Source organism: Carya illinoinensis, chromosome 7 (assembly GCF_018687715.1).
Source record: "Carya illinoinensis cultivar Pawnee chromosome 7, C.illinoinensisPawnee_v1, whole genome shotgun sequence".
In the NCBI taxonomy this organism is placed as follows: domain Eukaryota; kingdom Viridiplantae; phylum Streptophyta; class Magnoliopsida; order Fagales; family Juglandaceae; genus Carya; species Carya illinoinensis.
The window spans coordinates 38,335,809-38,354,277 of NC_056758.1; the positions used below are offsets into that span (position 1 = coordinate 38,335,809).

General features: G+C 35.5%; 2 protein-coding genes across 3 annotated transcripts; both read right to left on the reverse strand.

Moving 5' to 3' along the window:
• Positions 1 to 4,324: 4,324 nt before the first annotated feature.
• On the reverse strand, positions 4,325 to 13,466 carry LOC122316014 (serine/threonine-protein phosphatase 2A activator). 2 transcript variants are annotated; one of them, XM_043132430.1, is made up of 3 exons: positions 13,212 to 13,466; positions 6,821 to 7,779; positions 4,325 to 4,546 (listed from the first exon to the last, which is right to left on the reverse strand). In XM_043132430.1, exons 1-3 carry the CDS (start codon positions 13,401 to 13,403, stop codon positions 4,540 to 4,542), a joined length of 1,158 nt encoding a protein of 385 aa, XP_042988364.1. In that variant the 5' UTR covers positions 13,404 to 13,466; the 3' UTR covers positions 4,325 to 4,539. The 2 variants fall into 2 exon arrangements, with proteins under 2 accessions (XP_042988364.1, XP_042988363.1); XM_043132429.1 differs by lacking the exon at positions 13,212 to 13,466 and having other exon boundaries at positions 6,821 to 8,032.
• A 3,491-nt stretch (positions 13,467 to 16,957) lies between these two features.
• Positions 16,958 to 18,219, reverse strand: LOC122317417 (protein PHOSPHATE-INDUCED 1-like). The gene has a single exon (XM_043134508.1). It carries the CDS (start codon positions 18,095 to 18,097, stop codon positions 17,141 to 17,143), a length of 957 nt encoding a protein of 318 aa, XP_042990442.1. The 5' UTR covers positions 18,098 to 18,219; the 3' UTR covers positions 16,958 to 17,140.
• Positions 18,220 to 18,469: the final 250 nt, after the last annotated feature.

Sequence of the window (18,469 nt, forward strand, 5' to 3'; positions counted from 1 at the left end):
ACGGATGGCCCTATCCACCCCACCTACCCACAGCTTGAATGCAACCACTAGCACCAACAATAGATATAACAAGAGTAAAAACAAAGAATACAAGCAAACGTATACGTATGCTGAGATCAAAATACAAAAAAATTAAGGCCGTAGATTTTAACCCCAGAGAGAGAGAGAGAGAGAGAGAGAGCGCGAGAGCCCGGAGAGGCAATAATGGTAGTGTTATTGTGACACTCAAATACTGTAAAACTTGATGCGTGTGATTGTGTGCTTGACGAGAGAGAGAGAGAGACCGACACGGGTAAGTAGTTTAGAGGAATTGAATGGAGGTGCTGAAACAGTGAAACTCACGAAATCAGTGGTTGGAACTCGAAAGTGGTACAATTTGATTTACTCTAATTTTAAATTAAATTTAATATTTAAATATTTAATTTTTAAATTATTAAATTTATCTCAATTTAAAATTTTTATATATATATGATTTAAAAATTTTTTTTCAACTTAATACCCTTTTCCCCATGAATCATAATATTTTTTTATTTTTTTATAAATATATCTAATATCATCTTAATATTTAAATACATTTTAAGTATATCCTACAAAATTAATTTCAATATCTCAATTTCTTACTATTTATAAAAACTTTTAACTCTTCTTAACTCAAATTGACATTTAAATGGAGCTAAAGTGTTGAGACTCTTGACTAGAGTGACAAAAAAAAAACTTTCTTAAGAAAACTTCCTATTGTTTATTTTACATTTTATTTTCTGGTTGATAACTCTAGTATGTATACTTTATAAAAAATAAAATATAAAATCAAAGAGAGACACATAGAAGCGTAAAATATTTATTATTATTCATATAAATTTTCTCAATAATATTAAATATGCAGTAAAGAATAGAAAAATCCATTTATGTGTTTGCTTGCATTTAAAATTGTATTCACATCAATAAATTATAAATGTGTGAGTGAAGTTGCATCAAAGGTTCGATCGTAAAAATCCATGTTAGTGACCTTGCGAGGAATAAAAAAAAAAAAAAGAACGTGACTTTATATTGATGTCATGTAATGTTTTCAATAGAAAAATATCACTCGTACGCCTTAAATATTACATCCAAGTAACACCGCTAGCATATAACCAAACATGTTAAGATTAACTTAACTATTTTTATGACAAAAACGAGAAATCAAACTTGGAAGGCCCAATCTATTTGTATAAGTGACCGAATTTGATTTAGAAAATAAATTTTTTAATTTAAATCTTATAAATCAAACTATATAATGTGAATGGTATATAGTGTAGATACATTCAAATAATACTAATTGGGAGGGAGGGGGAATAGCCAGTCTTTCTAAAGAGACAGTGATTCAATCTCCAAATCTCATCCCTAAAGATCAAGATTAAGGGTAGATGCCACCACCATTAGCTGTATTGAATTTTGTTTATATAATTACTCTATTTTTCAACAATTGTAATTCACAGGAATTGATAGGGGGTGTAATCAGACCGGTTCAGGAGGTTTTTGAACAGGATTAAAAATTTTAGTCCACCATTTTTTTAGATTGAGACTAGACTGATTACTCATATAGACTGGAGTCATGTACCAAATTATTAACTATTAGTATGGTCGGTCCATTCAGTCCAGGCCAGTGTAAAATATGTCAAATATATAAAAAATCCAAAATCACTTATAGTATATCTTTTCGGCCAATCTATACAAAAGGAGGAATGCTACACATCATCCCACACCACACATTTTATATATTAAAATATTATTTTTTATTTTTTATTTCATTTTATTCTTATTAAACTAATTGAATTATTCTATTTATCACACACACTACATATTTATTATAGAAAAAATGAAAAATAAAATAAAATAAATGTGGTGTGTGAAGTATGAAGATGACAAGAAGAATTTTTTATACAAAAGTACCTACAATATACACTTTGAATATCAACTATTTCTCTTTATTTGCCAAAGTTCGGCCAAATTTGGACTAAAAAATTATTTTTTATAAATTTAGCTAGCCATTTTTTCTTAACACTAAATAATAAACTCACCAAATCTATCACAATTCTATTTAAGTATTAATTTTTACATTTTCATTTATTTTAATCTCACTACTAAACAAATAAGTGAAAATGAAAACCCATGCAATTAACGTCACAACAAACCAAAAGAATAACTTCAGTATGCATGTATAAAAGCGAAAAAATCAACCAAAAAATAATTGAGCGAAACGTATAAGAACAAGAGATATTACCGAAGAGAAAAAAAACATAATAAAAAACAAAACTCACTTTTGCACAACTTATAATTGAAAATTTTGTAGCAAATAAAGACGGACAAGAAGAAGAAGTTCAAGCAGCCATAACAAAGCTCAACATCTAGAAAAAAAGTCCAGAGAGAGAGAGAGAGAGTGCATGTCAAATTAAAATTATATGACTAAAAATTTAAAAAAAAAAAAACGAATGGAGGTGTTGAAAAATGGCTTCGGAATGGGAAAGCAAAGAGGACCCAGGGCCTTGGGTGCGTCCAAACTGCAACACAATGAGAGGAAGGAGAGAATTACGAGAGGCCCATCAATTTCTTCCTTGTCTGTGCGACTTAGTTCCATTGCTACACTTCGGTGGAAAAAAGAATCGAGAAAGAGAAAAAATAAAAAACGAAAGATAGGCTCGTGCGCGATGAATACAGGCAGGAAGAACAATCTTTTATATCCAAAATAAGATTTAGACAGCAATTTGGGCTGGCCAAATTTGGCAAGTGGAAATAAGTTTGGTTAAAAACACTATACATATATTGAGTCTGTTGTGGTTAGTTTTTATGCAACTTGGCCAAAATTTAGCTAGGTTGATCTCACTACTAATGATTAGAGGTGAATAGGAATTGGCCAAATCGACCTTTGCCGACGTAAATCGGTCGCTAGAGTCAGGAACTAGCCAAAACTAATAGAAAATTGGTCGATCAATGACAAAAAATAGCTAGAACTGATATTGGCCGATTCGATCTCAATTTGAACAAAGTTCAAATCATCGAACTAACCCATATAATATATATATATTTTTATATATTTCTGATACAGAACGATGTTATTCCACTTACGTTTAAGTGAAATGACATCATTTTATTCATAAAGTGTACAAAAAAATATACAAATCAAACAACGATGTTTGGTTTCATCGTCATTGTACACATAACATACTAAAAAAATATGAGTGAAACCAAACCATTTCGTTTCGATTTGAGATATTTTTCTTCTCCTCCCCTATTTTTCTCTGATTCACAATTTCTCTCATTCTCTCACTCCTCTGCAACACTTTCTCTTTCTACTCTCTTAGATGAACCTTGCTGCTTAGGAAATTGAGAATTGCCAGAGTCGAGAAGGTCGGTATTTCTCCACCCCATCGGCTAGTAAAGTCGGTTGTTCTATGCAAATCCCCTCCAGTGGCCAGCGTTGGTTTTGGTCAAAAACTGATAATAGGATCGGTTTTCAACCATACTAGTTATAGATAGTAACAACTGGGTAAAGTAAAGTGATGCAGTACATTACATACAGGAGCATCGAAGGATTTTGTAAAAATGACGGAGCTAAAATCGTTTTATAAAATTATATTTTAAAAAATGGGCATTTAAAAAAAAAATATTTATTTTATATAAATATTCTTATTTTAAAATATAATTTAAAAAAAAAAAATTATGTATCGTTACTTGTGTAACATAAAATTCGTACTTTGCATTCCAACTCTCTCGGTTTCTGGCTGGGACAGAGAGATCTAACAGTACATCTATACTTGGAAGGAAACTTGCCACGCGCGAGAAAACTTAGCTGACACACGGACGGAAGGTTTATGCTACAAACATGTTTTGTAAATATTGAGATAAATTTAACTTTATTAAATTAAAATAGGCTTAACTTTTTTGATTGAGATGTACAAGTTAAGATGAGTTTAGTTTTTCTATAGAAAGTTCAAAAAATAATAAATTTCATTAAAGATTGTTTTGAAATGAGTTTCGATGAATTAAATTTGATTAATAACCAAACACAACCTTAGATGTAGCAGCACGGTAAGTTTCCAACCACATCAATCTAATACCCATATATTTAATATAAGCTCATGCTAGTAAATAAATTATAACTTAACTTCCACATTCCCGTCACCTAGAAAAGAAAAGACAAGAACATTTATCACATTAACTATTCAATACACATAAATTTAGAGGAGCGTTCCATTTCGCAGCCATTTTATTATTTGTAAAATATCTTATTTTTAAAATTCAGTTGACTTTTGTTTGACTTTGTTTTGTTTCGATAAATAGAAACAAATTTTATAAGGAAATTAAATTGTATCTGTATGATTTCCCTTCAATCAACACCGTTAAACTTTCAAATATTTATAACAACAGCAGAAAATACCCAAAAAAAAAAAAAAAAAAAAAACCTCAATGGATATGTGTTACAAAAAGTATATTTCCAACTTCCAAGTTAACAGGTTTCTAGGTTCCAGAGCTACATGCCTAACGACTTGAACTCGCAACTCGCTACTCCCTGAAACGTAGATGGCGATTAAAAAGAGAAGAAGAAGAAATTAGTTCAATATAAAATCATATATAAAAAAGAATAACAGCAATCACCTTACCCTTACGATTAAAAATAAAGAAAGCTTTACTAACAAATCAAAAACCAACTAGAGTAGAATGAATCAAAACCAAAAATTAAACACCGTGTAATAATTTCCGAGGGGAATTATTCACTTCGTAGTTCGTAATAACTCAAACGTACAAAGCATGAATCGTAGTTTCCATGCCATTAAAGCTTTGCCATTAAATAATAAAATTCACTGTCAAGAACCTAACCATTGTAAGAATTCGAGTCTGGCTTACATCAGGTTAAAATTTTCCGAGTACTGCTAAAAAATAAATGGACAAGATTACTTTAACTGAAAAAATAAGCAGGCTTTTTCATCCAGCTTGTCCATTCATTTTTCATCCCAAACCAACCATGCTGATCTTGTTCAACCGAAAAGTAACAAAATACCAAAATCATCCAACCAGCATCCAAGGGCGAGGTGATGCCATATATGGAGAGCTTAAAAACCTACCAAGTACCATGACTAATCACAGAGACTTCTCAATCTGTCACAACCTTATCCCACATACTTCTATCATTAAGCAGCAGGTCTCACCATTATGATCCCGGTTGAAAGATTTTTTTTCTAATGGCACCGGGTGTTTGAGAACAGCATCCCAACTAATCCTAGGTGCACAGGCCCTCAGCAAAAAGTTTCATACAAGTCCACCTTGAATAATTCAAAGGGAAAATCCCTCAATCTTGGCCCATAGGAATTGTTTGCACTCAAGAATATTTGAACTTTAAACTTGAAGGGAGCATACCCCACCAATACCAATACCTTTACCATTTGAGCCAACCCCTAGGAGTTATCCTGGTTTAAAGATGATCTCATCATGTGTTGTTTTTAATCATGTTACGCAATTCTGAACCATTGAGAGGGGACAACTCAGTCAAGAGCATCCAGAATGCTGATCCATTCTTGGCTAATTGGTCCAGGACTTCGACAACGACAAAAACAAGACCAAGATACTAACTCACACAACTCAAGACAAGAGCTTTAGTATGACTAGGATGACACCTTTAGTATGAATATTAGCTTCGATTATCAAAAAAATGTATGACTATTGGCTTCCATCTTAGGCCAACAGCCACTTATGTAAAGAGATGGACATAAAGCTTTACTTTCCCCCTGAACTTCTTCTAAAGTGCATTAATTGTGAAGTATCTAAGCTGTGAAGTATATAATAAGCTACTTTCAAATGGCGGTGACGTCCGTTTAGAAAGTGGTAAATGCATGGGCAGTGACATACAAATTTCAAAGTAGCGATCTAACAAGGTCTGAAATTCTTGACAAAATTGAACATCAGATCAGATGCTGTTCTCAATGAGACAGGCCATCAGCCTACATTATTCAGGCTACAAAAGTTGTCTCTACAAAACGTTAACACTTTTTTGATGGCCTTATGCAAGAGAAGAAAAATGAGTATTAGAGCCAACTAATTAGAATGGGTTTCTTCTGACAAAGACGTTAGAATTTTAGAAAGGAAGATTCTAGTACCCTGGTTTGTGAAGTGCGAGGGCATTTTCCAAACATAATCTGTATAACATGTTGACAGTGTATTAATTGTGACTAGTCCTTACAGTCTATAGACCAATGCATCTGAGTCCTACATTGAGTGCATTATGTCAATCTAAATTTACAAGCAAATGGGGGCCATTACAACCATGAATAATCATTTATGGATACCACAGCCCTAGGTCACAACGATTTGTATCAGAGCTAACCTGATAACACCATGTTGCTCTGGGGCATTATCGCACAATGCATGTTCTACTGAAGATTAAATGAGATATATATGAGTCAACATAATACAACTGATGCAAAATCAATTCCCTGGGCGGAAAAACCATCATTCAAGCTATCAACGGTGCCAAACTCTATATGGAATCTTCTAGCCCACTGATCAGTTCTCACGGAGAATATTTTCCTTTTACTATTCTTTCAAATACCTTAGATGCAGTGGATCACGATCATCTATATAACTGAATTAAAAAAAAAAAAAAAATGTTGGGATCGTGTGTTTATCAATGTATGCCTACAAATCAATGACTACTGCGGAAACAACATGTGTATCACAAGTCGCCGCAACCAGGAGGGAAAAGCAAAAATACAGAAAAAGCAAAAGCACACAATTCCTTATGCACATAAACGCTGTTCTTATCGTTTATAGAACGGAGGAAAGGTAATACCATTTGATAAGCGATCCAAATAGAAAATGCTGCATGATAGGGACCTTCTCCAAGACCTCCACCTTATACATCTTCAGTAACCCGCTGTTGACCTTGTTCCAAGTAGGCACTCCGCTTATATCATCCAACAACGGCGAGTGCTCCGCGAACAAACCCTTCTTCACCTTCTTAACAAACGCAATGCCCGCAAGGTAAAGATACTCATTCGAAAAATTATCCAGTATATCCTGATTATGAATCGACTTGGGCTTCATGTACTTGTGATCGATCAGCTGTGACGACCCGAAGATAAACGGCAGGAAATGATAGTCGTCGAGGCCCCAAACCCCGTGTGAACCCGCAGGCTCCAGGCAATAAACCAATTGCAACTTCCTCATTAGTTCGAGATACTTAACGAAAACCCTAGCCACCACTGCTGTGTAATCCTCCTCCATGATAAGCCCTAACCGAGTTATGCAGTACAACCAAGCGGCGAAGTTGGTCTCGTGGCCGGTACCATAATCAATGCGACTCGAGTTCCCAAAACTGTCGGTGAAGTACGGGACGATCTCGATCGTGGCGGAATTGAGATCATCGGGGATAAAATTAAGCATCAAGGACTCGCTGCTCTCGGTGAGGCGGTCATGCCACGCTCGGTAAGAGAGGTTACCATAGCGAGCTGCTTGCTGGAGAGGAGGGATTTCGTCGATCCAGCGAATTAGGGTTTCGAGGGTGGAGACGATGGAGCTGATTGTAGGGGACACGTGGCATGGGTCTGAGATTTTGCGGGAGCGGATGGACTCGGAGAGGGCGACGATGAAGCCGAGGAAGTTCTTGCCGGAATCAGAGTCATGGAAGCGGCGGATGTCGTTGGGGGATTGGATTCTTTTGGTGGGGACTTGAAAGTGGTAAGGAGGGGAGACAAGTGGGACCTTTTGGGACTGGGGAACGGGGGCGAGGATTATGGCCTGCTGTGAATGGTTGTTTGGGGGAAGGTTGATAGCCGGAGCGCGGATGGGGCGGTACGCTGGTGGAGGGCTGATTTCGGAGAACGGTGGCGGTGGTGCGAAGGTGGTGGGACCGCCGCATTTGCAGCAGGTAGAAGGGGCGGTGGATGGTGGGGATGGGGTTTGCGCGGACTTGGGGGAGTCTTCGTGGTCGTGGCACTCCATTGATTGTGGGTATCAGACGGGAGCAGCAATCGAGTTTTTTATTCGGAGGTTTCTGGGATCTGATATGTTATATATATATATATATATATATACATGGGTCGAGTTCAGGCCTGTGAGGCCAGATTTGTAGCCCAAGTTATACATAACTGACACTGTTTTCCTTTCCTATGTCCAGCACATTCTGGTTATTAGAGCATTAAGAGCATTCACATTGGCTTCATCAAAGCCATCTTTAAATTTTAATAAAAAGTATAAGTTTTTCATAATTCTAAAATCTTTCTATCCATAATCCCACATTGGATTAGCCATTAGATTCATCAAAATAATAATATAATATTATTTTTTTAATAATTTTTTTTTTTCATATTTTGCTACTATATGTAAATTAATAATTTAATTTAATATTTAAATTATTGATTTCCATTTAATTTGAAGGCAGTATATATTGTGTCTTTTATTAACTTATATGGACCTACACACATATACATATATATATGTGTTAATATTGAAGGCAGAGACAATTGTGCCTTTTATAAACTTTATATGGATATATTTATATTTATTTATATTGAAGGCAATATCACAAATAATTATATGGAGCTAAATCTCGTATTCAGCTGCAACATCTTCTTAAAAGCAAGACAAATTTAGCTTCATCAATACACATCTCTACACCAAAGCTTCTTAAAAGCTACACATCTCTACAAACTATACTATTAAGTTAAAAAATACAGCTGCAATATCTGGAGTTAAAATCATCTCTACACAAATTCAGCTTCTTAAATTATTTTGGAGCCTCAAAACAGAAAAATCCAACCACATAACAGCTGCAACATCTTCTTAAAAGCAAGACAAATTCAGCTTCATCAATACACATCTCTACACCAAAGCTTCTTAAAAGCTACACATCTCTACAAACTATACTATTAAGTTAAAAAATACAGCTGCAACATCTGGAGCTAAAATCATTTCTACACAAATTCAGCTTCTTAAGTTATTTTGGAGCCTCAAAACAGAAAAATCCAACCACATAACAGCTGCAACATCTTCTTAAAAGCAAGACAAATTCAGCTTCATCAATACACATCTCTACACCAAAGCTTCTTAAAAGCTACACATATCTACAAACTATACTATTAAGTTAAAAAATACAGCTGCAACATCTGGAGCTAAAATCATCTCTACACAAATTCAATCTTCTTAAGTTATTTTGGAGCCTCAAAACAGAAAAATACAACCACATAACAGCTGCAACATCTTCTTAAAACCAAGACAAATTCAGCTTCTTTAAAAGCTACACATCTCTCATAACAGAAAAATCCAGCCACATAACAATGTACAAAATCAGCCTTACTAAATGACATCCATAAACAACTTGCATTATCATTTTAATGTCCACTTTACAGGTCCAAAAGACAAGTTTAAAACTACAACTTCCATTCAGCAAATACTTCCAGCAAATACAACTTCCATCCACAAACACTTCCAAAAAGATGGGTACTTGAGTGATTTTCTATCCACAAACATTGCCAAAAACTAAACTAACATTCAGATTTTCCAACCACAAATTCATTCAAAGATTTCCATTCAAAACAAATAGAATAAAATCCATTCATAGTGGCTGCCCAGCCACATGCTTCCTCAGGAAGTCTTGTGGCTAAGCAGCCACTAAAAGCTGGATAATTGTGAAGGGTCATTCGGATATACCATCTGAATCACTCATTGACTCTTCCCAAATTTTTTTCTGAACTTTATGGAAGTAGGCTTGCTGCATGGCATTCATACCAGAAAGATCCTTGCTCATCATCTCAGCATCGAACTTTCTTTTATCAAGCTCCAGTTGTGCACCTCTATCGTGATCAGCCTTCGTCTGCCATTCTCTTCTCTCCACCATGAACAATCGTCTATCCTCGGTCATTGCTCCTAATGCCATGTTGAACTCAGCATCAGATGATTCTTGAGCCTTTCGCTTCCTCAAGTTTTCCTTTTCAGCCTTTTTTCCAGCAGGCCTTTCAACATGCTCCTCCACAACATCGCCTAAAACTTCACTTGACTGCTCATTTGAAGGACGTTTATCATGTGGCTTTCTCCTCGTATTCAGCATATTCATATGTTGATGCCATTTAGGTTGGTGTCTCAAAAGATTCCAAGAATGGTCCATTGTGAAATTTCCTCGTTCCATCTCTTTGTACAATATTTTTGCCTTTTCAATCTGAAAAAAGTTTTAAACAATAGTGTCAAATAATTTAATTTTACATAAATAGACCATATTATTAAAGGAAAAGTGTACATACCTTATCCTGTTCGGTTGCACCACTCGGGTGCAATGACTCTACTTGAGCTAGATATGCACAAAACTTATTTGTGCATTTCTGAATCATGGACCAACGATTGATCAATGATCCAACCGAACGGTTCATAGTTTGTGGTTTTTTATATTCGTGATAAAATTCAGAAATCCTCTCCCACATTTGAGTGGATTTCTGATCAGTTCCCCGAATGGCATCAATACTAATGTTGAGCCAACCAGAGACAAGTACATTATCCTCCTCAACAGTGAAAGAAGCTTCTCTTTGAACTTTTTTTGTTGGAGGCCTCTTTTCACCGTGAAGGGGGGTTGAAGCGACCACAACATTAGAATGCTGTGAGAATGTTGGAGTGGTAATAGGACCTTCTCCTCCACTTTGTAAGAGAGTGGTGAAGAATGGGTCCTCATCCAATAGATTGTCCATCCTAGGAGAATTATAATTATTAACTTGTCAGACAAAGCAGCACATAAAACACAGCACAATAAACAAGGCAGTACATTTCAAGCTTTTAACATCAGCATATATAGCAGTATATGACTACAATTGACACGAAAAAATCTGCTAGTATGACACAAAAAGATTGAAATAAAAAAAAAAAAAAAAAAAAACAGAACACTTTTGAGAATTTAAGTCTGAAATTTGTCTTAAATCTGCTAGTAAGACACAAAAACAGTACCACCTCATAGAGATTTTTGACTAATAAAAACAGAATACCTCATTGAAATTCTACCATAATCTGAAATTCTACATAAATAGCAATCTTTGAAGTACATTTTATCTTCTGAAGTTATTGTAAAATTTTCTAAACCAACTATAACATTTTTATTTTTTAAACTACAAAACAGGTTTACCATTTAAGCAAACATGAGTTGGTTTTCAGATGAGTTGGTTATAAGCAAACATGAGTTGGTTTTCAGACCTTATGGATCCAGAAAATGCAATACCAGAATCTGTGTTGGTTGCTAGAGCCAAAAGCAAGACTGAGTGCACCTTAGAAAATCACAAAATAAATAAAACCAAAGTCAGTCATATGCATTGGAAAAAAGCAAAGTAAAGTGCAGTAAGCAAAGCAAACTGACTGGCCTTGCCCGTGACCCAAAATAGAGAGGAAATAAATACTTCTTGTGTTGGTATAATGAAATTAGTATTAGTCTGTGACCTGGTTAAAATGCTTTATATATGTAGCAGCTCTTCTACTTGGAAAAAAGAAAAAGAAAAGAAAAGATCAATCATTTTGCTTTCTGTCCATTTTCAAGTTACTCCTTTGCAGTTATTGATTTCCTAAGTTGGCATGGTAAACCTTTTGTGAAGAGACAGAAAGTTCTTATTTTGAACACCATATCTTGCGCTTTGTTCTGGATCCAGCAGGTTTGGTGTAAATAGATTCAGATTTTAGCTTGTAGCTTAGGAAATATTTAACTATATATAAAAAGATTGAAATAGAAGCAGTTTATTTTGGAGGCAACTGCAATCTTCATAACCATACAATTCAGTTACCTTTGACATGCTCCACATGTTCCTTTGTTTAACAAAATTTTTGTTTTCCCTTTGACACAAATGATGTTTTACTCTTGAAGGTTGTTTTTAAGCATGGTCAGCATCTACCATGTGACCAAACAATTTTCTAGTTAAGCAATGTCAGCATCTACTATGTGACCAAATAAATCTAATATCCAATCAACCTCACACAGTGGTATGTAGTGTCGAATAAAACATGGGCAAGAAAAGAAACAGGGCATATTTTTGCCTTAAGGAGACTATTCTGCACAGTTCATTTATATCATATTCTGAGCCAGAAAAATTTACTCAAGCCAGAAAATTTTCGCTCCAAGCTGACCTGTGTAACACCAATAATCTTGCTACTCCTCACTAGCTAGGCATGAATAATTGCTTGCATGATTCACTAGGGATATAACATGGCATGAAGAACAGAAGTACTTTGCTCAAGATTAAAAGTCAGAGTGGCCACCACATACCATTTAATGATATGGAAAAATACATACATATCCACATATAAATTCATAGTTCAAACATACATATCCACATATAAATTTGTAGCCCCTTTTTCCTTTCTTTTCCTCTAAACAGGGTCTATCCTATTCTCGCCTCCTCTCTCAACCTCAACCTCTCTCTCCGATCCATATGCTGAAAAGTGAACATGTTCACTGCATCATGACCCACTCTCTAACACCCCGTTATCCCCAACCCATCCTCCCCCAGACCCACCACCACAAAAACCACCCTCCGCTCCACCTCAACCCCAAAATCCCACTCACCCGCCGCTCCCTTCTTCTCCTCTCCTCTTCTTCACTCTCAATCGCCACCACTCTTAAAACAAAACAAAACAAACAAACGAACAAAAAAAAAAAAAATAGACCTAGGGTTGCAGAAATTTGGAGAGGAGACGAACCTGAAGGTTGTGCCAAGTGCTGAAGGAAGCAACCCAGTAAATCACTCTGCTTCTACATGAAGAAAAGAGAAGGGGAAGAATCGGTGAGGAAATACTGTAACAGAGAGAAATAGAGAAAGGGAGAGAGTAAAAAACATGGGAAGAAAATGGAGAAGAAGATCGCACTTGATTATTGGAGAGAAACCATGGATTTGCTTTGATTTTGCGTGGAGGAGAAGGGTCCTTTTCGATTTTCTGAGCTCGGACGAAAACGAGAGAAAGAGAGAAGGGGGGGAGAAAGACGCGGGAGGGAAATGAGAGAGAGAGAGAAAATAAACCGGCTATGTATTAAAATTACAATAAAATAAAAGATGAATGTAAAACAGTAGTCTTTCAAATATGAAAGAAGTCTCCGAATTACTGTAGCTCAAAACTTGAGCGAATTACCTTTACCGAATCCAATGCAGGTCAGTTTTAGTTATATTCATCAAATTATAAAGATGCATTGGCTTTTGATGAAGCCAATGCCAATGCTGTGAATGGTTGTTTGGGGGAAGGTTGATAGCCGGAGCGCGGATGGGGCGGTACGCTGGTGGAGGGCTGATTTCGGAGAACGGTGGCGGTGGTGCGAAGGTGGTGGGACCGCCGCATTTGCAGCAGGTAGAAGGGGCGGTGGATGGTGGGGATGGGGTTTGCGCGGACTTGGGGGAGTCTTCGTGGTCGTGGCACTCCATTGATTGTGGGTATCAGACGGGAGCAGCAATCGAGTTTTTTATTCGGAGGTTTCTGGGATCTGATATGTTATATATATATACATGGGTCGAGTTCAGGCCTGTGAGGCCAGATTTGTAGCCCAAGTTATACATAACTGACACTGTTTTCCTTTCCTTTGTCCAGCACATTCTGGTTATTAGAGCATTAACATTGGATTCATTAAAACTATCTTCAAATTTTAATAAAAAGTATAAATTTTTCATAATTCTAAAATCTTCCTATCTATAATCTCACATTGAATTAACTAATGGATTCATCAAAATAATAATATAATATTTTTTTTAATAATATTTTTTTTTCATATTTTGTAATTAAACCTACTATATGTACATTAATAATTTAATTTGATATTTAAATTATTGATTTCCATTTAATTTGAAGGCAGTATAAATTGTGCCTTTTATTAACTTATATGGATATATTTATAATAATAAGGGAATTGAAGGCAATATCACAAATAATTATATGGAGCTGCAACATCTAGAGCTAATAAAACCTATACAAATTCAGCTTGTTAAAGTTAAAAAATACAGCATGACTTGTAGGAAAAGAATACAAATTCAGCTCAACTCTTATTTTAACTCTCGAAAAGTGTGCACAGGCATGGCTTGTAGGAAACAGAAGCTTTCCTATTGACTAAATAAAACACAAAATAAATCATCAAGTTTATACTATAGCACCTAGTTTCCACTTCAGCTCTAACATCCGACCACCAATAGGACAGGACAATGTGGTGGACATGTGTAAGAAAATAAATACAAGTTGCATGGCTGGTAAAATGTCTTAAAGGTGATGTTTGACATTAAAGATGAACTTTGTGGATCTACACAGAAATGGCAGGTTGTGTATACATATGCCTATATTTTTATTTGTCTTTCAACATGTTTGAACTTCAACTGATCATTTTCCTCATGTTCTAAGTGCTTTTGCTCTGTCTTCAGAAGAAATTATCAAAGTTTTGAAGATAACATAATTCAATAAGGTTTTACTTTTTTAATCACTCTACCATTGGATGGCAGCCCACCTGTGTTTTTCTAGCTTTAGCTTCCAGGATTTTTTTTTGTTCATCTCTCGTCTCTCTCATTAGGTGTTTTTAAAGTATATACCGTGCATACTTCAATAATGCTTTTGTTGCTTTTTTCTTGATCATTAATAAAAACTAATCTTACCTGGCAGATATTGTTATAACTGTATACTAAATTTAATTGCTCCAACCCAGGCAAGACTAATTGTTTATTCATATCCATGCTCTCTCTCTCTCTCTATCTCTCTCATTCATAAAACCTTTTCTTGGATACTAAGCTTCTGAAGATGAAAAACTATACATCTAAACCAAACTAAAATTTGGTTTCAATAGGAACTAGGATAATAGTTATGGTGTTGGTGGTTATTCAACTATGTTAATTTTTGTATCAGATATTGAAATCTTCTGTATGGACAACTTTTTGTTGGGCTAACATTGTAATTATGATCGAGGAAGCATATTTTATCTATTCAATAAGGTTAAACTAAAAAACAAACAGATAGGAGAATGGTAGATACACACAACCCCACTAGATTTCATTGACAATTTCATCCTACAACAAAATAGGAGATGTACATGGTACATGTAAGTTATCATGGATACAATTTTACAGTACAATTCAAATGAACTATAAATCCAACCAAGGGGCGAATAAACACAAACTGCCAATGACCAGAAAGAGGCCAATTAGTTGATTATGTAGATATAACAAAACTAGCGGGGAAAATATCAAAGTGAAACCAGGAATTATATTAACAATAATACAGATCATAATGTTAATGATTTCAGACAACTCAAATCTAAAATCCAACTACTCCATTGATTAACAAAAACAAGCTGGGTCTACTCTTATGTTTCGTGCAGTATTGCTTTTGCTCATGGCCCCAAAAGAAAGACAAGAGAATGAAAAAAGAAAAACAAAATCATAATCTCTCGGGAAAAAACCTATTATTAAGTATTTTTTTTCAGGTATGAAATTATTTTTCAAAGTAGTCCAAGAACAGAGAGCAAAAGTCCCAATTGGGGCTCACCGTAAATCAGAAGGGTGAAACCAAACTAGAGTTGATCGAAAAACAAATCCAATGAACCTGAAGATAAACTTCAACGCACGAATCTATCCGGTCCTTGCGCTATACAAAACCCAAGATGAACCTGCTCCAAGAATCGAAGGAACGAAGAAGGATAAATAGCTTGAAAACGAGAGAACGAGACAAAGGGGAAGAGAAAACTTACGGCCAGCCTTGGAAAAGAAGCTCGTCTCAAAATCGGTCCAGATCAGAGTGATTCTTGTGAAGAATCCAAGTGCTGTTTCGATGGATTGATGATATCCGTGTGCTGTTTCGTGCGAGAAATGAAAAAGAAAGAGGGGGAGAGAAAACGCGGGAGGAAAATGAAGAGGAAAACTGGGAAAGGTGTTCGGTAATGAGAATTAAAATTGAGTAAAATAATAGGAAGATGAGTGTGCAGTAATCCTTCATATTTGAAGGAAACTATCAATTTATTGTAGGTCAAAACTTGTCATTTACGGTTTGATGAATCCAATGCAGTGACTTTTTACACCTTTTCATTATTTTATGCATTTGCATTAGCTTTTGATGAAGCCAATGCCAATGCTCTTACGATGGACAATGGACTATCAAATGTATCCATTAAATTGCACATTAATATAAATTAGTTTTTTATTTTATTTTTAAACATTTTTAATTAGTAAGAAAAAAACAAAATATACTTAAATTTATTAATAATCATTTTATTACATTTAAAAAATTAAAAATATATGAATAGACATACTATCATTTTTCTATTACCATACCAATGATCAAAATATTTCATTAGGAATGGCTATACAAAGATTTTGCGTAATAAACGTGACATCTACGTTCCATTTTAACTAAAGAAAATGAATTTAAATTTTTTTTGGGGTTATTGAATTGATTGGCCTATACTAATCGCTTCATGCCAATTTTAGTTGGTAACACTTTAGTCTAATTACCTTTTTATTTTTCAATTACTCAAAATGACCAATTTCATCAATAAATATTAATATATATTAAAAAATATTTTATATCATCAATTTAATACATATTTTATATATTAAAATCATCTTAATACAAATTTTACTAAATTGATATTAAAGAGTATGAAAGTAAAAAATAATAAAATAATATTTAAAGAGTGAATAACATTTCTTTAAACTTAAAGAAATACTATACATATTTATGCAAAATTTTAAAAATACATAATTTAATGTAGATCAATTTAAATGAATATTAAGTAAATATGAAAATGAAGATAAGATATGATATAAGTCATTGCCAATGCTTTAGAGAATTTAGAACAAGAGCAGAATTTGGAATTGTTTAGAACAGGTGAGCACCATCAATATTAGCTTTGCTCTAAAAGAACATAAAAATAAAATCTTAAAAAGGAGTTCGTTCACACAACGAATCATTCGAGAATAGATAACGGTAAGAAGAAGATAGTGTTATATAGCGCATGCAAAATTTATAGGGGTCTGATTTAATTTAGAAGCAAACCAAAGTAATTTGCCCTTCTATTATTGGTCCGAAAACCAAAACAATATAACAAATGAACGAATCACAGTTTCTGGCACTCTCTGTATACATTCCACTAATCTGCTGCCCAAAACATACTACTCCACTAATCCCTTTCTCAGACCAGAGTCGAACAAGATGATGTAGATGGATCGTACAAAGCAGGAAGCAAGTACTTTCTCCCATTGCCTCCATGTGCATTGTAGCTAGCACCAGTTGTAGGATCCACCAAAAGGTTTCCTGCATAACCAGGGTAAGCCCCCTTGCCATATTTCCCAGGACAAGCAGATGCAGCCTCTAGAGGAGCATCGGCCGGGCCCTGGAAGAAGCCGTTTCCAAATGGGTTCGTGGCAGTCCCTGCCAAGAGGCTAGCCAAGTTGATGACCATGCCGTCCAGACCCACATCATTGTTGGGTGCCACCAGGGGTGGGCTCTGGGGTCCGTAGATTGGCTGGTGGAATGGCCAGGCGCATTGCCCTGGGCACTGTGTCTCTGAGTTCCCCACCCAGATGTACGCAAACCTGTAATTCTTGCCCTTAACTTGGCCACTGTTTGAGCCCAAGGCAGATCCATGAGTGCCGCATCTGCTAAGACAGAATTTTTCAACGGCCACATCTGAGGAAGTGAGAACGACATTAATGGCGTTCTTCTGGTCACCCTTAGAAGCCAGTTCCACAATTTGTTTGGTTGCGAGTGATTTTCCCAATGAGTAGCTCTCGTCTACTATTTGCCTTCCCAAAATAAGGGATAGAGAAGAATGTTTCCTGGAGGTGAGATGGTAGTACTTCTCAGTGGTTTTCCACCAGGTGGAAACAGCTGGCTGGGCGTTTTGGGGTGTAGAAGATGAAAGGGAGGTGATAAAATCTGAGACGATGGATCTTTGGGAAGGCTTGAACTTGCCGTACCAAATGAGGTTAACGGAGATCTTGCCCGAAAGAAGAGGGCCATTGTGGTATCGCAATAGCTGAGGCTGATCTTGCACAAGCTCATTGAGCTTTCTCGTAGCCAAAGAGATTTGAAACAGAGAGACGACCAGGAATAATTTCAAGAAAGTTTTAGAAACAAAAGAGGCCATTTTGTTGAGAAAACACTAATCCGTGAAATGAGGAGGAGAAGAATAAAAGCCGGAATAGCTTTTGTGTTTGTGTGTGGATTGAGACTGAAGAAGAGGAGTGCTTTATATATAGGTGTGAGATGGGCTGGTAAATGATTTGAATTAAAGAAAGAGAGGGTTTTGGTTGAACCAAGGAACTTGCTCAGAAAGAAAGTAGAAACAGGGAGTGGATCGATGTATCATGTGAGATGACTTGCCCTTTACGGGTTGCGTCTTTTTCACTAAAGAAAACAGATGTCCCAACGGTACTCGGCTCTCAAACGCGTTCTTATCCCATCTATAAAACAGAGTAATTTCTTATCTCTACAAATTGAAATTGTTTAATCATAAGTA

Excerpts from the sequence above, each read along its gene's own strand:
- LOC122316014 (XM_043132430.1), bottom strand. The coding sequence starts at position 13,403 with ATGGAGTGCCACGACCACGAAGACTCCCCCAAGTCCGCGCAAACCCCA. Across the intron at positions 7,780-13,211 it reads TCAACCTTCCCCCAAACAAC|CATTCACAGCAGGCCATAAT; the intron begins CATTCACAGCAT and ends CCCCCAAACAAC.
- LOC122317417 (XM_043134508.1), bottom strand. The coding sequence starts at position 18,097 with ATGGCCTCTTTTGTTTCTAAAACTTTCTTGAAATTATTCCTGGTCGTC.